Below are 22,708 nucleotides of genomic sequence, written 5' to 3'. Positions count from 1 at the left end.
TTTTGTTTTCTTTTTCAATTACAATATTGAAATTTCACTATTAAATATATGCATATTTTGGTAATCACTGAGTAAGTACTTATTCACAGGGATACTTATTATTTTCACTGTTACTGTTACTGTTACAGGTTACTGTTTAACATCATACCTTAATTTTATTGCCTCTGGACTCTACTATTATAAGATATCTCAATTTTAATCCTTATTACACCACTGCTGGGGGTTTGCTTTGGACATACTGCAACTCTTGTCATGCCTTGCAAAGTGTGGTGTAGCCTCACTTGGGGAGGCAATACGGGAGAGGGCTAATTGAAGTGGAAGAAAGAGAGCAGGTTACTTTGTATTTACCCTTTCTACCCAAACAACTGTAAGTGCCAACATGATTAAAGGTTCCGTAGTCATTATACTCGGCAACAATATGAAATCAAGGTTATAGCTATTATATGAAACAACATACTCCTTTTACTTAAGTTTACAAAATGTCCTCAGACGTTCAGAAGCAGTGTCTCTCTGAATAAACTAAATATTGTGAGCTGGAATGTCAAAGGTCTCAATAATAACCTAAAGAGAAAAAAGCATTTTCTCACTTAATAGGTCCAAATGCCAAGATAGTATTTTTACAGGAGACTAACTTAATAAGTAAGGACCAGTTTTGATTGCAAAGAGATTGGATTGGACAAGTCTTTCACTCTAGCTATACAAAAAAACTAAAGGTGTGGGAATCTTAATACACAAAATAATGTCATCTGTAATATCAGATGTAGTATCTCATCCTGATGGGCAATATGGGTAATTTATTTCAATCTAATGTTATTTTGATAAATACTGTATCTACACACCTAATGTGGATCATAAGAGATTTCATCCAAAATTTGGTTGCAAGTATTCCTAATGTGAACAGTTATAAAATCATGATGGCCGCAGACTTTAATTGTATTTTAAATCCAGACATGAACAGGTCTTCAACTACAGTGGCGATAGCATCTAATACTGCAAAAATAATCACACACTTAGTAGTGGATCATAATTTATCAGACACATGGAGATTTTTAAATCCAAACTCAATAGCATATTCCTTCTTCTCACCAGTACATTACAGTTACTTAATAGTTAATTTCACTATTGATAATAATTTATTGCCCACTATCAAATTTTGTAAGTACAACGCTATTGTTATCTCTAACCACGTCTCTCTGATCATTGAGCTTAAATCACTATGCCCTATACATTCATTTTGTAGCTGGTGTCATAACCCATTATTAGCTGATGAGAACTGTATAGAATTCAACTCTGAGCACAAAAATAAATTGGAAACCAAGAAGGCGTCAGAATGAATCAATTAAATTACCAGAATAGATCAAGAATATGCCCGGGCACCAAATGAGGCACTTTACAGGAAAAGATGGGTTCAGCAATCATAATTTAACCTCCTGAATATTATAGAAACTGAACAGCTCATCTTTAAATCGTGACATCATTATTATGAACACAAAGAGAAGGCTAATAAGATCTTAATGCACTAGCAGAATTTCAAAAGGTATCTGGACTCAAAATTAATTTCAATAAAAGTGTCTTTTTTCCAGGGAACTCTCTAGCACACAATATTAGACTAGACACCTACTCAATAATTTTAGCGGATTAGTTTAAATACCTAGTGGTAAACATCACAAGTAAATTTAAAGATCTATTGTTATCTCTAACCACGTCTCTCTGATCATTGAGCTTAAATCACTATGCCCTATACATTCATTTTGTAGCTGGTGTCATAACCCATTATTAGCTGATGAGAACTGTATAGAATTCAACTCTGAGCACAAAAATAAATTGGAAACCAAGAAGGCGTCAGAATGAATCAATTAAATTACCAGAATAGATCAAGAATATGCCCGGGCACCAAATGAGGCACTTTACAGGAAAAGATGGGTTCAGCAATCATAATTTAACCTCCTGAATATTATAGAAACTGAACAGCTCATCTTTAAATCGTGACATCATTATTATGAACACAAAGAGAAGGCTAATAAGATCTTAGCTCAGCAAATCCACAAACAGAAAGTTTGCAACGCAATAACAGAAATTACAAACAAAGATGAAGATAAAATCATTGATCATAAAAATATAACCTTCACATTTAGAAAGTACTGTTAATTCCTTATATTCTACCCAGTTTAAAGATGATAAGACACAATCTAATGAGTTTTTTGAGGCATTACAAATGACATAGCTAGATACTCTTAGCGCAGAGGAAATGGATGAACCACTCTCAGAATTACTAAAGGATATAAAATCACTCCAATGTGGGAAATCAGCAGGCCCTGAAGGATACCCAGAGGAATTTTATAAAAAAATTTCAAATAAGTTAGCTCCAATACTATTAGCAACGTTTATAGAAGCTAAACACAACAAAATTCTACCTCAAGCTTTTCAGCAAACTTTAATTACTGTCTTTCCAAAAAATAATTACTTATTACAATATGCATCATACAGATCAATTTCACTTCTGAATAATGATGTAAAGGTAATCTCCAAAGTACTAGCTAGAAGGACTGAGAAATGGCTTTGCAGTGTAATATCACAAGACAAAACCAGATTTATTAAAGATAGACGGCTTCAAACTTTCTGTGTCTGTTTAATGTAATATACTTACCCATTAAATATAACACACCATAGATCATATCTTTAGACACAGAAAAAGCATTTGACTGCGACTACCTATTCACCACATTGCACAAATTTGGGTTTGGCCCAAATATATGTGCATGGATCAAACTACTTTATACCAGTCCAGAAGCCTCTGTTTGTATTAATAACATTATTTCACATTACTTTAAACTAGAATGTGGTACTCAACAAGAAAGACCCCATCAACACTGCTTCTGCAATCACCATTGAGGCATTGGCATTCACTTCTGAAATGCATTAGAGGAGATTACCAGAGAAGGACATGAATAGAAACTATCATTGAATGCAAATGATATGGTACTGTGTATATCAGACCCATGAACAGCTGTACCAGTAGTCCTCAATGCACTAGCAGAATTTCAAAAGGTATCTGGACTCAAAATTAATTTCAATAAAAGTGTCTTTTTTCCAGGGAACTCTCTAGCACACAATATTAGACTAGACACCTACTCAATAATTTTAGCGGATTAGTTTAAATACCTAGTGGTAAACATCACAAGTAAATTTAAAGATCTTTTTCAACAAAATTTTGCTACCTGCATGGAAAAAATCAAACAAAATGAGAACATATTATCTACCCTTCATCTCACATTAGAAGGAAGAATCAATATTGTCAAGATGAACATCCTTCCCAGGCTTCTATTTCTATTTCAGAGCATCCCCATGCATATTAACAAATCATTCTTTAATAAATTAGATTCAATTATAACTAAGTTACTTGAAAGTTGAAACATCCGTGCATTCAAAGGACGACTCTACAATTACCTAAAACAGAAGGGGATATGGCACTACCTAACTTTCAATTTTATTACTAGACTGCAAGTATACATGCTATGAAGACCTGGACATTGACACAAATTGATGAATATACACAAGCCTGGTCGCAATATAAATAAAATGTTGCTGTACTTCTTTATATACCTTACTTACAAAATATAAATTGACATCAATATGCTGATAATCCAATTGTTCATCATTCACTCAAAACTGGAACCGATGTAGGAAGCACTTTAAGACAGAGATGTTGTTATCTGTTGCAACTTTACATAATAATCACCTTATTCTACTCTCTCAAAACTACATAATACTTAATGTTGGGGTCCTTGGGTGCTGCAAGAGGGCACTGCAGGGAAATGCAGCCCTGTTATGTGGGATTTCAGTAAGACACGGAAGTGCTTCCAATAGGCAAAACCCTTAGCACCGGAAGTACTCTCAGGTTCTCAATAAAAGGGATCGCACTGCCTTGTCCAGGCGAGTCGGAGCTGGGAGGCAGGAAGGCAACACTTGATTGGAAGAGAGTACTGCAGTGGAGGAAGGAGAGGAGTAGAAACAGAAACATGACTTGTTTTGTGCTTGTTATTATAAAGGTATTTGTAATAAAACACCCTTTATTTGTACCTGGGACTTTGTTGGTGTGTTCATGTTTGGGGCTCACTTGTGCCCCCGATCCTTCGCACTGCTTAAACCACACTTATTGCATGTGCTCTTCTTATCTTGCTTGACTAGAAGAATCCCAGCCCACCTGTTATAAGTTTGTGGGTAACTGATATTCTACACTAACTGAAACTGGAAAAAATGTAAATCTCACTTAAAGGATCTATTCAAAACTTTTTTAGAATGAGGCAAGATCTAATTAATCAAATCTGAGAATTAGCATTTATATTGGAGAAGGGGACATTCTACTTTTTTTTTTTTTTAAAGATTTAGTCTGCTCTCTTTCTCTCGGACGGGGGTTGAATTATCATTGTTTGATATGATTGTAAGGAATGTTTTTTTTTTAAACAAAATCAATAAAATTATATATAAAAAATGTAAATGTACATATTTTTGGATGAAATATATCTAAAGTGTAGTACTAGATATCTAAAATACAATTTTAACTAGAAAACAAAATGCAACAAAAAATTCTAATTTGCAAAGTCGAAATATAATTAAAGATATTTCAATCTGAAAGTTTAATAGAAGTCAATGAAGAAAGTCACAGTTATAAAATGAATATCAATATAGGTACATGTACTTCACATTCTCACTAGGCAGTAACATGGCTGCAATTAATATTTTGACTAGACAAATTATTATGGATATGACATATTTAAATTTTCACTAATAGAAATTCATTAAAGGTTATATAATTATGAATTAAACTGCTAACAGGTATTAAACTAGACAAAAAAGCCAAGTACGTTTGGATATCTGACACGGTTCACTTCTCTACAGCAAAGCAATATTTGTCAATAATCCACAACCTTTACCACCATATGTGTAACAGTTTTCTTTTTATCTTTGGCAAAACAATTTTCATCTCTTTTGTTCGCAATTGCTCATGTTTACCTCTGTCAAAACTAAATACAAGATGCTGTATTCCAATAAAGAGAACGGAAAGGGTTCTTACCTGAAGATAATGACACGGCCTAAGAGGCGGTTTAATATCCTGATGCACCAAAGGCTTTTCCAAATTCAGCGATGATTTCCGATAGGCTTCCTTAGCTTGACTTACAGTTAGTGTCGACCAGGAGCTTCTTTTCATAAACTTCCCTTCTGGAGTCATTGACAGCCCTTCACAGGCAGAGCACTTCACATCATTGTTACTTTTTGAAGTCTTTAGAGTAAGGTCACCAAAATGTCCCTGCATGGATTCTGGATAACAGTGAGTTATATGGTCTACATGATGCCTGCTCATGACACTCGGTGTCCTATAAGTGCTATCACTGTCCAAGTTGTCATCTGAGCTCCACCAGCCTGTCATTCCTGATCTGTGTTTTGAATCAGGCTTTCTCTCTTTACTTTTACTCCTTTTCCCATGTTTAGAATGATGGCTATGATGGTGGCTATCACTTCTACTATCTCCCTTCGTTCCATTCATATTACTTTTTGAAGACCCTTCCAGAGAATGAGATTTAGTGAAAAGTTTTTGTACTGAGTGCACAAGATGTCGTATTCTTCCGGGACTTTCGCTGCGTTGTTCTGTGGTGGATGTTCGCTGATACTGCAGTGTATGAAATCCATCTCGATGCAGGGGAAGCTGTTTTTCAAACTGGTCTAAAAGATTAGCTGGAATTCTATTGATCTTACTGCTAGCGTGAGACATAGCACAGTCATCTCTTGTGTCATAATGAGAACTATAGTGCATTCTTGGAAAAGTGCTGCTAGAGACATGATCTCCCATCACCATGGGCATCATCATGCATTCAGAGTGGATAGAGCTGCGAGGGGAGCAACGATGGTGGTCCATTTGACAGCTGTCAGTGGGACTAAGTAAATATGATTGCCTGGAATCTTGGCCATGATGGAGGTGTTCATGTGAATGTTCACACTCTGCTAAGCCACAAGTGTGTCCTGAACTAAGTTGAGGCTGCGTTCTGCTCCCAGATAAACCTTTCATGTTCCTTGGTGCAGGTGAATATCTTTCTTCATTGAAGTGCTGAGAAGGCGACCATGAATACTGCTGGTCTGTGAAAAACAAAAAGATAGGGAATCATGTTATGTGAGTTTAAAATAATATTTTTTCTCTCTTGTAAATCTGTGCTGTCTAAGGCTTATTGAAATCTAACTAATCAACACAGAACTCAGCATTAACGTTTGCAGTACACAATGCAATACATCTTTCTGTTATATGTCATTTGGTTCGGGATTCGTAAAAGCATTGTTAATATTTGTGATGTGCCATCTTTTGGAAAGACAAAGACATAGCAACTAGACAGACACACAGAGACTTACTATTTTATTAAGGTTGATTCATCCATCTTCCATAACTATTTTGCGGTTCATAAGGAAGAGTAATCTTACCATTACATCACAGAAGACAGGAATTAACCCAGATTTTGCATTGTGCACTTTACAATTTATGCATATATTATATGCACTCTCAGGTACATGAAGGCTATTGTAAATTTTAAGGGGACCAGGAAATGAATGGATAAAGCTCCAGAGGTAAAGGTCATAACTGAGAAGACGAAAATAAACCAAGCACTAAATTAATAGGGAGAACCAAAAATGAGTAGCCATGAAATCAAAGGTAAAGTGAAACAACCTCTCTGCTTGTTTTATAAACTAAGCTACCAAGAACCACAAGGAAGTGTATTGTTTATCCACCTAGGGATAACTCCAAAGTCCAATGACATCATTCCCATTTCATCATTGGTGAGATAGAAAAAGTCATGTAACTGAGGGGAAAGTCAAGGTATTAACAACAGTGACACTTTAATGAATTTTATTACTGTGAGATTTAAGTGTTGCATGTTCAGACAGTCAATCTCACATCTCTCTGGATACTGTTTGTACGAAACTGTGCTTATTTGAAATTAAACCTTACCTATAAAGATAAAGTGCAGCATGTTAGCATCATATGGCACAATATGTAATAAATAAATGTATTTTTAATGACAAGTATGGCGGCACGGTGGCGCAGTGGGTAGCGCTGCTGCCTTGCAGTTGGGAGACCTGGGTTCACTTCCCGGGTCCTCCCTGCGTGGAGTTTGCATGTTCTCCCCGTGTCTGCGTGGGTTTCCTCTGGGCGCTCCGGTTTCCTCCCACAGTCCAAAGACATGCAGGTTAGGTGGATTGGCGATTCTAAATTGGCCCTACTGTGTGCTTGGTGTGTTTGTGTGTGTCCTGCAGTGGGTTGGTACCCTGCCCAGGATTGGTTCCTACCTTGTGCTCTGTGTTGGCTGGGATTGGCTCCAGCAGACCGCCGTGACCCTGTGTTCGGATTCAGCGGGTTGGAAAATGGATGGATGGATGACAAGTATTCCCTTAGTGAAGGTGCATAAACAACAAAAGTACCTATATAGATGCCCTTTGTGTGCTTACCGCCATACTCCTACAACAGGACCTTAGCCAGTCTACAGCGTAATACATAAGAAGGTGTTTTTTTTTTATTTTTGAAATAAATTAAACTGGAATCAAAGCCAACATGTTACTTTTTAACCTATCTTGGTAGAACCTATATCTTAATGATCTCAAGCAATGGTTGAAATATTTTACTGTTTCTAATTTCCTGACGTATTCATATTCTGAATCTGTTTTATGTTTCACAAGCCTAACTAAATGCCATTTTGTTAAAATTCAATTTAAGTACCATGTACAATGAAATGCTTGCTTGCATGTGCCCTCGCAGACAGTGAACATAGACAAAAAAAAAACAAACAATAAATAAATGAATATCAATAAGTAAATAAATAAAACCAGAATCCTAGGAATAAATAGAGACAGTGGCAGAAGTATACAGTATGTGCAGGTAGCAGTAGAGGTGACACAAGGTTACTGATTGTTCATGAGTCTGATTGCAGTTGAGTAGAAACTGTTCCTGAACCTGGAGGTGCGCATACAAATGAACTTTAGTCGCTTTCCAGATGGGAGGAGGGTGAAATGTGACAGTGCAGGATGGCTGGGGTCCTGCCTGATACGGTTCACTTTCCTGAGACAGCGTATAGTGTGGATGTTCTGGATCGCAGGGAGCTGTGTGCCCATGATCTGCTGTGTTGTATTCACCACACGCTGCAGAGGTATGCAGTCCTGAACTGAGCAGTTGCTGTACCAGGATGTGATGCATCCTGTCAGGATGGATTCCACAGTACACCTGTAGAATCTGCACAGGGTTGTGGGGGACATCTGGACTTTACAATTGTAATATTACAATTTTAAATCCATCTGTTTCGATCATGTTGTTCACTGGATATGCACTACATCCCTCTTTCTTTGTACATCTTGTCTTCTTTCAACGGGCCTTCTAGCCGTTATGTCCTTTTTTCTTGGTGTTTTTTGCTGCCTTTCTTCATAATACTTTCCAGCCCTATTGTGAACCTAGGAAAATGTGATGCACAGACATTCCTGTCCTCTTGTGGACGCTAGACAACATTACATTACATGGATACTGGATGGATGTCTCATCACTTTATATATAGAGAAATAAGTATTGTTTTGTGTATATTGCAGTTAAAATGAGACAAAGCCCTTCTCTCATACTTTGTACTCCCAATATGTAACAGCAACACATTTATGAACTGCTTAAAATGATGTAAGCAACCTTTGGATAGTGATAAGTCTGAAATGCACAGTATAATGTAGGAATGATTTTTTTTTTTCAGGAATCATAAAGCTGAACCATCTACAGTAATGTTTGGGAACTATACGGTGACATAACATTCATTTTAAATCCATGCCGCCTCTAATATTCTAGTAAGCCTAATGTAAAATTTTTATTCTTAGTGAATTAAGATAAAATAGTGTATGAATAAATAACATGGTTTTACCTTCTGGCAAAATTTCTGTTAGCAAGTGCAAGTCCTGCACACAGTGACATGATTGTGTTCTTCCGTTTCTTAAGTCTTTACATTGACTAGGTGTAGAGCAGTTTTCAAAATCCTCCATATAATTTAGAATGCTTGGAATCATTCATGTTCCATTTACCTACTGTAGCTGAAATTACAGATGCTTATGCACTAGAGTGTACTCTCCAAACACAGGATGTATGTTATTAAATCATTTCAAGGATAAACATAATTACTGTAGACAGCAGAGTCTTTAGTTACAAGGACTCTAGACTGTGCAGTGATCTGCTAACAAATGTGATGGATGTGCTGTCAATCTCAGAACTTAAAATAAGAATGAGACCCTTTAATTTACCTTAGCCTGTTCCTCTGTGGGTCTTTTCATGCTGCATTTAAATTATTGTGTTGACTTGTCATCGTGGTTATCATATTTATTCACTTTCACTAACCCATTTTCACTTCACTCTTTTCATTCACACATTCTTTTTTCATACTTGTTTTGCTTTACTCAATGATATATCAAAGGCATGCAGGTGCAATATACATGGGGCAATTGCTTTTCATTTAACCACTTTTCAGAAGGTATATCATGTTTCAATTGCTGTAATAGAACCAACAAATTTGTCCACGGCTCTATATTCTGTTCTGCTGTTCAATTAGGGAAAGAGAGAAGTCAATCTGAATAGTTCTGTCAGTTGTATTTTCTTTATGGGAGAAGAACCACAGAAGCTCAGTTTTCCTAAAATCAACGTGTTTTTTTTTCATTTAATGCCACCTTGCCTGTAGTGTATTAAACTGTATATTTTTGTATTTGTGCATGCTGGTATCATATTGCTGATTCAATTCCATTCATACGTTTGCAATAATTGAAAAGTATATATTATGTGAATAAAAAATATTTAAACATTTAGCCAATTTGATATATCAGTTTCTATGCATGATATGGTGAGTACATTATAAAATGTTCATCTCTCTCTCATATATATATATATATATATATATATATATATATATATATATATATATATATATATATATATATATATATAATATATATATATATATATATATATATATATATATATATATATATACATACACACACACACACACACTAGGGGGGCAAACCCAACCCCAAGTTGCAGCCAGTCTACTGCTCGCGCTGTGAAGAGGAGGGCTAAACGCACCCCAAGGAGACACGGTCACTCCTTTGAATCCCCCTCAATGGGAAACAAATAGTTTTTTTTTACCTCCTCTTTGCTCGTCCAGCTGCTGGCTTGCTGCTGCTGTGGTGCTTTGAATGTTTAAAAGCCTGTACAGCAGCTGTCCTACTCTTTGTCTTTTACTTCTGGCCCCGGGGGTGGTTAAATCTCTTGGCACTCTTGGTTAAGTCTCGTCTTGCGGGACGCAAGTTCTTGGTAATTTTTAGTTTATAATTTAAAAACGGAATAAGGATCTGAAAATCTAACACGATCACATTAAAGTTCGATAAACCCTGAAAAGAATGATACCAAACATACATATGTAAGTTTTAAAATAAGCCTAATTTAAAGCGTGACAAAGAACGTGACATAAAAAGTCACATAAAATTGCTGCACAAAATCGTTGCACTTTCAGGCTTAGGATTTATATATACATATATATATATATATATTCATGCACACGCGATTAGGAGACAGTCGACAAAACCCACGGCGAGTAGAAGGTTGAAAGATGGAGGGCTACAAAAGCAAAGAAGAAAAATAAACCACCGTATTGCTGAGCCAAAATGGCTGAATTGTCCGTCCATCCTTCATTGATGACGTCATGAAGAAGTCGGAGCCAAGACATCACTTCCCCCATTTAAATTCCTGCCGCCATTCTTTTTTATGAATAAATACCCCCTTATTTGCAATATGTTTTTGTCAAATGCTTGGTTGAACCCTTATGTTTCAGCATTTTTCTGACCTGTCCGTTGGACATTATACAGGGCGGTTCCCCAAAACTTTATTTGACTGGCTGTCGAATTTTCTTTCTATTACTATATATATTATAGCAGAATCAACAAGTTATCATACATCTGTCATAGGAAGGGCAGGTGAGAATGAGATCACATTAGAGTGCAAACTGATATGGCAAGAATGGGAAAACAGAAAAGCATCCCATTAGCAAACAGAAGAACGCATGCTGCACATCTGAAATCCCATCTCCCAAAGTCTAAGTACTAACCAGTCATATACTGTAAGCATAAAACATGGAATAAATTACTTAGAATTTCTTTAACGGCAGCAGAAATTCTAGAAGCACAGAGTAGTACACACAACTTTACCAAAAATAAGATGAAAATGAAATCTGCTAATTTTGAGTTGCTTTAATTCATAAAAAAGTTCACATGTAGAAAATTTTTGCCAAATTTTTTGGACTTTAACATGGATAACATTAACTTTCACATTGAAAACACATATCATTAAACTAGGTAATGAGAATTACAAAAGCAATACTTATGCAACCACATCAAATCAGAAATAAATACCTATCAGATATAAAATACACTACATGATACAGACAATCACACAATACAAGTAAATACATTTACGGATAGTCAGTTATACTGAATTGGTACTACAAACTGACTGGTACAGCGAGAGTGTATATAATGGAGTCTTGGTCATAGGACAAGTAGGTGAATTTATGGGTGTTAATAGTTTATTGGTCTCTGGGTGACAAATGCTTGCAAGTAGTAGCAGCCCTAATAATGTCAATGGGTGCAAGACTCTCTCCAAGTCTCCTCAAGTCCACTATCAGCGTCTTTAACTTGGAAAGTCTGCTGTTATTGGACCAGTCATTAAGGTGTTGATATAATATCTTAAAGGCTGATTCATCCTTATTGGCAATCAGAGCCACTACTACTACGTCATCTTCAAATTTGGTAACAGAGTTTATGTCTTATTTGGCAGTACAGTCATGCTCGAGCAGGGAAAACAGCAATGGACGACTAAGCACACATCCCTGTGGTGCTCCGGTGTCCATGCTGAAACTGATAGATATACAAAGTGTGATACTTTAAGGTCTATGAGTTTGGAAGTTTGGAAGTCCACAAGGTACAACTTAAACAAGGCAACATTTCATCCAAGGTCATTGAACTTAATTAATTTCAGGGGGATGATGATAATGTTGAATACAGAACTAAATTCAGCAACCATTATCCCACCATAAGTGTTCCTTCTGCCAAGGATTTTGAGGACTGAATCAAAATGTCATATACCATGAATCTATTTGTGCAGTAGGAAAAATGGTGTAATTCCAGAGTTTTTGGAATTTTCAGCTTTATATGTGTTGTAATTAACTATCTGATGATCAACAGGCTGAGCATTACATAGTTGTAACAATTCAAATAAGTGCATGTTGATTTCTTTGGCACTGATACAATGGGACTTGTGTTAAAGCAGGTGGGGACAACAGCCTGAGTCAAGTACATATTGAACATGTCACAGAAGATTATAGCCAGCTGATTAGGACATGCTCTAATTGTACTGCTAAGGTTGCCAACTGGACATCCAGCTTGTGTATTCATTGTCATCAATGATCTTCTCAATTTACTGCATCTATAATCAGCACGGAAGCCTGGTGAGCTGTTGGTGCTGTTCTGTAGGTTATTTGTATGCTATTTGTAGGTTGTTAGCTCATCTAGTAGAGTTACTGCACAGATGACATGCAAACTTTAACTCCCTCAGTGTGTTTCAGGGTTACTATAGAAGTAGTTCTCCTCTTGTAATTCATAAATTTTCCTTGGACTTCTGATGCTAGCTTTTAGGTTGCACATGAATGTTTATATTGGCTCTTTTTGCCGTATCTAAATGCTGTATTATAGAATTTGATTAGGGAACATATTTCACTGTTTATTTATGATTTCTGATTAGACCATGTCCTTTTTCTTGTGATGGTTACACTATCATCATTCATTTCTTGACTTTGCCATACCATTGATGATACCTATCCTTTTATGTCTGTTTGGGCTCCTGTGACACTGAATTGGATTTAGCAGGTTTGATATTACATACATTGATATAAGCAGGGGAGGTTGTGATTTACTGGAATTGCGAAAACATGGCTACGATTATCATAAAAGAGTGATTATTTTTTTTTTAACATTCATGAGACTGTGAGTTAAAGAAAGAAAATTCAGTACAAAAGAATAGCAAAACAGAAAACCACCAGAATAATTTTCAACAGGCCTAAATCTTTTCTATACAAATTTTATAAGAATGTCATTTCATCAAGCTCTTCATTCTCACCTCCTTCGTTTGTCTTTATCTGTCTTTCTTACAATCCTGTGCATATCTTCCCATCACTGTAACATGAAAACATTGTCCCTCTTTATAGACTAGAGGTTGCAATATACCCATCCTGCTTTCCTTTTAGCCAATTTCTACAATTCCTTTCATTGTCAGCAGTGGTCTTTGCATGCCTACTCAGTCACCAGGATATACTGAAGATCTTTATAGTTGCTCCCAGTTCATATGTCTACCATTCAACTGCCATTTCCATTTTCTTAATGTAGCAAAAGTAGCCCACTTCTCAATGTTAAGGGTCATATGGTACCACCTAGTGGTTATGGTTTACCTAATGCTCTGTCCCTGGTCTATATTCTCTTATGTTAAATTTGCTTGTTATTTTTTGCCGATTTTTTTTTTCTTATGTTAATATTTTTGTTAAGTACTGTTCCTTATTATTTTCTTAATATGTGTTCTTGTTTTCTATTTGTGAAATTATTTTCATAACAATATAGACTTGTACTATATATTCAGTGTGACATATTAAACACTCATAAATCAAAACACTGTAAAATATATTAGTGCACAAATTTGCAAGTGGTAATGTTGGATTTGGATACTTTTTAATTTAGCAGGTAGTTACTATTAGACTTCAACGACCAGGGGGTTACAAAAACAGCACCCCTCTGTGTACATACCATGGAATTTATGGAGTTACTGCCCCTTACCTTTCTGATATGATGTCCACTTCTTAGACCATTCTTAGACTTTGATGACTGGGGGTGTTGGGGATGGTGTCCAAAGTATGTGCCTCTTCAGTTACATAATTGGCACCTTTACAGAGACCGCACTATTTAGTGTACTGACTGCCTAGCCCTTAACTTCCATAAACGGTGCCCCAATGAATTGATCAACTCAGGCTATAATCACTAATCTGAATTTTTTGGTGTAGGCGCCCTATTCCATCCCCAACAAGATGCCATGCTGGGCAGCTGCTCATGCTCCCAATACCTTATATTAACTTAAAATATCTGCACTGCAGTAACATAATATAAAGTTACTGCAGTGCAAAGTGATTCAAATTTTAATTTATACTTTTGTTTTTTTGAGTTAGCAAGCAACATTTCCCTAATAATGACTATTCTTTTTTTACCCCTATTGAATGCCTTACTGAATCATTAGCTGTTGATCATGACCGTAACATGACATAAGAAAAACATGTTATATTTCCTTTTAAGACAAATGAGAATGTCAACACTCTGCATGAAGCTGAGACCTCTGCACTGTGACAATACCCCATCACTCACTGACTATAGACTTACAGTAGTCTGGACAGATGTATGTACTTGTTTATTGGTTCTCTGATTTATGGACTTTACACTTGTTTCAGGATTTGATTTCTGATTCATGGATTTAGATTTTAATATTTGCACTGCTTTTTTGAGACATGTTGTATTTGCCTTTTTCTTTTAAAGAGTGATTTAATTGTTATTATAGCAAGGACTCCTTTGTTAATTGTGCTAGGGGTTTTACAGATTCTCTATCCCATTTATGAGATTTAAAGGCATTGGTCACCCTTTGATTGTACCAGGCCCACTTCGTTCTTCTAGGCCTTGTTGAAGTTTGAAACCTAGTTTTTGAGATTAAGCCTTTTTAGTTTAATAAAACAAGCAAATCAAAATACTACTAGTGGAGAGAGAAATTACTGCCCTATTGCCTACTTTCCTTTTACCAACTCTCCATGATCTTACTCGCTCTCTCTCTCTCTCTCTGTCCCAGTAGTTTGTCAGGTACATCTAGCATTTGCTTGGTCTATTGCACTTAATCCTGAAGAAATTTATTTGCCTTCCACCCTGTTTCATTAACAGAGTGTCATGCATGAAAACTAGTAACATTTGCCATTTCTCAGTGTCTTACACTTATACCTCTTCTCTCTTTGATAGTGTAGTTCTTTTTCTTATTTTTTGTCTTTGCTATTTTGGTAGTACCTTTGCAATATATTGTAAACAGTATGTACTTATTAACGAAGGACATTCAGTTCTTTACTTTGGCTATGTTCTCATTCCTGTTATACCCCCGGGCCCATGCAGTATCTATGTTTATAAAGAGGTGTGTGTGTGTGTATATAGATAGGCATTAAGAGGGATACACAGTTAAAGACAGTGAACAGATATACGTGCATTCAAAATAAAAGCTGTGGTTTCTTTATTCAGCAATTATAGACAATTACTTTTAATGGCCATCTCTTGTCTCTGGCTAAGTAGATATAAAGTCTGATTGTTATTGAATGAGTACAGACTGCACTCTAGTTAGACAATTACATTGTCTAAAACAAATTAGATTTCTAAAGATATTATAGTAACGGAAAATATATTTAATTGAGCCACATAAAATTGAATTTCTTTATTAAATAAACTGAATCAAATTAGCATTTATGGTCCTCTAAAAACATACAACTTGGAAATGAAATATGCTGTATCATATAAACCTTTTCATTTTTTAACTAAATGTTGTTAAAACCAGAAGTATGTGGATGCAATTGGAAGAATAACAATGGTAACACTGATGTTAAATGAGATTTAAAACAGATGGAGCTACTCAGCTAATTTTTGACATAGAGGGATGACTATAATTGGGCACACCTAAAAGCCATGCAAAATCAATACTGACTAATAAAAGTCTTAACTCATTTATGACTCTGTTTATTGTTCTTTGCCATAGTTTGAAAAAGTGCATAAATCTGTGCCTATGGTCTTAGCCACAGGTACTCTGGAACTGCATATATTATGCATAATATGTCTTCTCCACCATTCACCAGCAGATACTGCCTATTGTCTTCTAGATAACATTGTGCATAACAATTTTTTGCATAAATACTAAAATGTTATTTGTTAAACCATTTTAAATAGTTCTACCAACATAAAAAGCTTTACACTGTTCCAGTGTGGTGCTGATGTGTCACCCACTACACTTGGGTCGCAATCCAGGTGGATCGTTGTATGGTAGGTGTGACATCATGCTATCAGCGCATGCTCCCAACCTACCAACATCCTGTGATCATTTCCATAGTACTAGTTGTAGTTCTTGCTGCACAAATATGTAAAGTATAATTAAATGAGATGTTATTTCATGTTTGTATATCAATTAATATTCTCAACTGGCTTTATTAACTGGAGGGTGCCAGTGACCCAATACATTAGATACAATGCAAGAAATAAAATGTGGATGACTATTGTCAGGCCCATTCATGTACTCAACTAAACACACACACAGCAAACAATTTTAAAGTTGCTCATTAATCTAACAAGCAGATCAATGAGAGAGATGGGATACAGTATTTGATATATTATGATCTGTGTAGTATTTCCAAATTAGAATTACTTTTGTGTTGGGCAGTAATGTTTGTACACATCTTCATACATGATATTGAGTAAGTACCTTATAAGTAAGACTTGGCACAACGAGCTACTGTACTCTCAACTGAAATGAAACCAAAGCCCAACATCACCCCGCCCCATGCTACTACATAAGTGCTACAAAGATCTACAGAAGAAAGACGCTACCTAAGTTCCAGTTCTGTTTACTGGATCTGTAATATATACTGAATATTCTGAAAGTGCAAAGGGCAGTAGAAATAAATTAAACTTAATTAAATAAACTTAGTTAGGAAAATCCTGTTTACTTCTTTATGTGCTTTGCTATATGCATCTACAGCTACTAATTACTGTCAGTTAAGCAGGAATTTGGTAGCTCAGTGCTCACTCAGAATATGGTATCATTGTAGAGAACACTTTACAGTAAATCTGAGACACTACTGTAAACCGCTACTGTGCATGAAAGCCATCACTTCCTGCCATCTTTAGTTTAGTTTTTTTTCAAATGGAAGATTCTTATAACAATGGAAGCTAAAAGATTTCAGCATCGATAATAAACTTGAATCTAAAGTTTTATCTTCAAGCAACCCTTTTCACCTATTATATGTGTAGCATCCTCCTAGTTGGGTATAATAGTAAACTCCGAAGTGTTTACTTGACGCTAAGTGCGTGCACGGCTTTCGGCGCCACGGGAGAGCGGGAAGGGCACTCACGCGCCAAGCAGGTTGACGCGTCACCTGTCGAAGAGGAAAACACAGCGGCACAGTCGGGGGCTCTCCCTTTAAGCGATACAGTGCTGGGTGATAAGGACTTTTTGGAGGACCGGCACAGCTGCGATTCCAGAGGTACAGCTGGCACGAACTACGTCTGACATGATTTATCCCAGAAGGAGAAAATGAAAATAAGCAGTGCCAGAAATATCACAGGGGGCAACAACTAATCAGGGAACGCAAATAAATCCCGCATTAAGACGAAGCTGCTGGCGTCATCCCGGACGAGCCCCCACAAATGTAGCCCTCCCACCAAAAAAAAAAACTGGCACGTTACCTATGACATAGGATGAAATTTCATTGGTGGGATCCAAATTAAACACCTCCCAATAAATTTTAATAACCAATGGGTCCAATGAAACAATTATTATTTATAATCGTTACACTATTTCAAAGTAATGATTTGTAAGCACTTCACACAATCATGGATAGAAAACAACAAACAAACAAAACATAAAACACATTTAAACACACCGCTTATGGGATATTATCACAGTTCAACTTAATTGAATTTGTCTGAGTTACAGCACAACAAAGGTTCACACATAGAAATCAACAATAAATATATATCTATAAAAAAATCGTTGGCGCGCTTAGTTGGAGCTCATATGCAGTACATAACTTCACGTGTACTCATGGTGTCCTTCCAGAACTTTTCCCCGCACTTCTCATTTTCCTCCTTGGTTAAACACAGGAATCTCACTGCTCCGTCTGGGATGACGCCAGCAGCTTCGTCTTAATGCGGGATTTATTTGCGTTCCCTGATTAGTTGTTGCCTCCTGTGATATTTCTGACACCGCTTATTTTCATTTTCTCCTTCTGGGATAAATCATGTCAGACGTATTTCGTGCCAGCTGTGCCTCTGTGGAATTGCGGCTGTGGCAGTCCTCCAAAAAGTCCTTATCACCCAGCACTGTATCACTTAAAGGGAGAGCCCCCGACTGCGCCGCTGCGTTTTCCTCTTCGACAGGTGAGGCGTCATCCTGCTTGGAGCGCGAGTGCCCTTCCCGCTCGCTCTCCCGTGGCGCTGAAAACCGCGCGCGCACTTAGCGTCAAGTAAACACTTCTGAGTTTACTATTATACCCAACTAAGAGGGTGGTACATATATAGTAGCCAAAAATTGTCTTAAAGATAGTAATTTGGTTTCCCTAATCTTCTTGCAATTCCAGGGAGAGGCATTATGTTATCATGTAGTAATAAAGATATATGCAGTACTTCTACATTCCATTACATTCTATATCGATTCTTTCCAAAACTTCACTCCAGATAACTTGGGTCACGCTTGGAAAATGGATATTTCAATCAGTATTTCAGGGAAAAAAATGGTACTCGCCTTCATCAATTTGAGCAAATCATGCTCTAATGCAACTAAAAATTGTTCACCGTGTGCACTTCTCCCAGCTTATGTTTGCTAAGATGTATCCAGCTCAGAAAAATAATTGTAATTGATGACTTTAGGCACTCTCCTGGCTTTGTCATGAGTTGTAGGGCTGACCACACTCCTATTGGGAAAATCTTTTGTCACCTGTCACACTGCATTGGAACTACTGTTACTGCTAATTCACTTACAACAGTATTTGGGGGATTATTGGATGGATAATAACACATAGTGAAAAATCTTTTATGATACCTTATTGCTCACTCATTGCCTAATCTTACATAATTTGAAAAATACAAATCCACCTACAATCACAGAGTTAGAAAAGAAAATTCTGTTTTAGCTAAAGTAAAAAAAAAACTATCCAAATCTACTTTAGAATTTGTCAAGAATTTATTAAAGTTGTCCTAAGTAGTCATGCTTGGCTAATGTTAAATGTTTAAATGTTTCAGTGGAGATAGAGAATGTGATGTGTTTATTGGCATAAAGTTTTTTATTAAATTATTATTAATACATAAATAAAATTAAAATATATTTTATTATTAAGTTTTACAAAATTAATTAAAAGGGGAAAAATAAAGTGTTAAGAATTGACCGGGTACTTATAGATAGATAGATAGATAGATAGATAGATAGATAGATAGATAGATAGATAGATAGATAGATAGATAGATAGATAGATAGATAGATACTTTATTAATCCCAATGGGAAATATACAATCTCAGCTAAGAAACTTTAGGCTTCACTAATGGTATTATTCCATACTTTGTACTCTACTTAGAGTAATTTACCCCTTTGACTTACTCACATAATGTTGGCATTACCAGCTTATGCAAGCCTCAGAAAAATTCAATTTTATGAAGATGCTTTAGAAACAAAGGTGAAAACAGAGCTTGTTTTAGTATACAAATAGAGACACCAAAAACAATGAAAATGTCTGGCTCAAGTCACTGAGCACCAGAACTCTCATGAAAAAGGATCACCAACTAGCTACTCCAAAAATCCTTAACATAGTAATAGTATGGTGTGTATTTGGACTGTGCAAGTGAACTGATAAAACATACAAACTGAAAACATCAAGGCATTTTCACACATGGCTCATTTGGACCAGTTAAGTCCACTTTGATTCGGTTAAATGTGAACATACCAATAACATTCTGGTGTGGAAAAAAAAAACAACCATACCAAAGCCCTTTGGAAAGGGTGGTCTCTGTGCATTACCAAGCAAAACTTGGTGATGTTCGTTTGAGGTATAAATGTGTCCGACATGGGACTGATCTGACTACATGAAATATATGCATAAAGCATGGAATTGTGCATGCTGTGGTAATCACATTGAGAGACTGCTGATGGTATTTGTGGAATCTCATTTACTTCAAAATGAATTGAGAATTAACATGGAGCATTAAAAATAATTAAAAGATTATATATATTGGTCATTCAAAACACATATGGAGGTGTCAAGAAACAAACAGCAGTGTCCTGTGAGACTGACAACTGTGGCAATCTTACATCACTAAAGGGATGCCTGCACTAACTTTGATATGTAAGTCAATGTTAGCATTCCAAAATAAACACTATTAACAGATAAGTATAAGAGTTAAGCCAGTAGACATTGTTTGAGATAAAACTAAATCGTGGTTATGTTCATATTGTGACTACTGGAGAGTTAATACACAACAGAACACAGTTAAAAGAAAATTATGTGATGGACCTCTGTGTATGCCTTCAGTTGTTCTGTACACATGGCTATTTGAAATGTGTCCTTTAGTGCATAATTTTCAAGTAGTCTTATAGTGATCAAGAAGTAGTATGGAAATATGGCAGTACATAAACACAGCTGTTAGTGACTTGTGTGATGTAAGATTTTGCATATAACTTGATAAATATTTTGTATGTCTTTATTTGTAATTTAGGCAAAGCAATGTAATTTAGTGTTGCATTAGTGAGAAGCATTCATGTTTACCCCAACCAGGAATGGGTCTCTTTGAATTTTATGACAGAGTTGGGGGAGGATATGCCTTAAACCAGTTTGCCGAGTGTTTCTCTGCTAAAGTCTTTCAACCCCCGCAAGAAAGCTAGGATGCTTAACATATGGTCTTGGGGTGTGGCAGGTGTTAAGATGTTCTCTTCCCACATTGGTCTGAAGTATGGTTGATTTGGAATTGGCTTGTATCAGAAGCCTTTAAGTACCATGGTGTCCTATTGGCTCTAGGGGTTGGACAGAGAATCTATAAATCTGCTTGCTCAACCACATTCTCTCTCTCTTACTAACCTCTGATGATGATGAAGCATCTCACACCATGAACTGACAAGAACAACACAATGAAGAGTACAGCTCGGCAGCCATATTGAACAGGCATGGATGTATAGTTGTTTGGACTTTTTTTTCCATAATTAAATCCCTTGACATGGTTTGACCTATCACCTTCAGACTTTCTAATTAATTACAGTCAATGGCAGACTATAAAATTCAAAGAATCATTCTGCTGAGGGTTCATAATTCTTTTTTAGTCCATGCTAAAAACTATCCCAATATTCTTTATAAAATTTGTTTGTGAAATGATGATAAAACACAAGATTTACAACATAAAGCACGTTATCGTTGTCTGACAGTTAGTAGTGCTGGTGCTTAATAAGCATTCTTATGCTAGGATTCAAAGTTCAACACTGCTTCTGTGTAAATAATTTTTAACTTTAGGCATTAATCAGAGTTTCATTTTTGACTATCTATCCACCCACTCAAAACACAGGTTTAAATCTAATAACCTCTGACACAAAGCATTTTAAAATAGCTTTGACTACAGAGGGCAATACATATTTCTGGCTACTCTTCATAGCCCTTACTGGTACGCTTGCTTTTAAAAAGCCTGGCTGAAGCTATATCCCTAATGGGATAGCAGTCTGGCACTTTAGTACTTAACAGTAAGCCTGTCCTTTCCATGATTAATAAAGACATCCACTGCTGACTTTTGATAAATTTGTAGCATAAAGTAGTCTATTCTTCTGGGGATTAAAAAAAAACCCAACAGAATATTTTGAATGCACAGAGATATGCTAGTAAAGGACACAGCACAAGGCCATTGCAAGCTCATGATGGATCAAACATTTTTTTTCCTGTTGCAAAGAAGGCAGGCGCTTCATCACCAGTCCAGTAGCACTTACATCACACATTATGAAGACCTTTAACAGGCTAATCTTGGACTAAATGAGTCATTTTGTGGTAGACCATCTGGACTCACTGCAGTTTGTCTATTGGACAAATATTGGAGTGGAAAAAGCAGTTTTCTGTTTGCTGTGCAAGGCTGTTTCTTACCTGGATAAAGTTGAGAGCACTGATTGATTTCTCCAGTGCCTTCAGTAAATTACAAGCAGCACCACTTCCTTTCTTTTCAATAAGGTTGGCATGATTAGCCAACAACTTAAAGGTAGTTTGTCAGCATCCTGACAAGGGTATATAAAAGGACCCTTACCCTGCCAGGAGGACAAATAATGAAGAAATTGTGGAGGATTCCATATGTTCATCAGTACCCAAATGGACACTCATAGGGCATGCTGGGAACAGTAGTGCCATGGAGCAGCCCAATTGGATTCCATGGGTAACAGCAGGGTGGGCTTCAGGGATTTATGATCCCTGTTTTTGAGGACTTCCACTTGACCCAGATGTACTTCCAATGTGATAAGCTCTAGCACCCAAAATACTCCCAAGTCTTGGATAAAAGCAGTTGCTCTGCCTCACTCAGATGGCGCCGGGTAGAAGAGTGATAAAGCTTGCCTGGGAGGAGTGGAGTGTTAAATGAGAGAAAAGAGAAGAGATAAAATAATACTTGTGTTTATACAACATGCAGGAAGCCTTTTGTAAGGTATTGTTAATAAATCTGTTATTTTAACATTTGTCATCTTGGTTATTGGATACGGAGGAAAACTGGCAGCTCATGGGATAAGGAAATTAATAAAATGTGTACTTACCACAATTAGGA

General features: G+C 36.4%; 1 protein-coding gene across 1 annotated transcript in view; it reads right to left on the bottom strand.

The window, feature by feature from the left end:
* Nucleotides 1-22,708, bottom strand: part of dlgap2a (discs, large (Drosophila) homolog-associated protein 2a) — a 662,701-nt gene that overhangs the window by 289,220 nt on the left and 350,773 nt on the right. The window contains exon 2 of the mRNA XM_051925462.1: nt 5,075-6,132. Within this exon, the coding sequence (XP_051781422.1) occupies nt 5,075-6,064 (990 nt within the window). The 5' untranslated portion in view covers nt 6,065-6,132. The remainder of the gene's footprint in view (nt 1-5,074; nt 6,133-22,708) is intronic.

The sequence above is a fragment of the Erpetoichthys calabaricus genome, chromosome 3, assembly GCF_900747795.2.
Source record: "Erpetoichthys calabaricus chromosome 3, fErpCal1.3, whole genome shotgun sequence".
NCBI lineage: Eukaryota > Metazoa > Chordata > Cladistia > Polypteriformes > Polypteridae > Erpetoichthys > Erpetoichthys calabaricus.
Note: the sequence above shows the minus strand (reverse complement) of the source record. Positions and strands in the feature narration are given on the sequence as shown.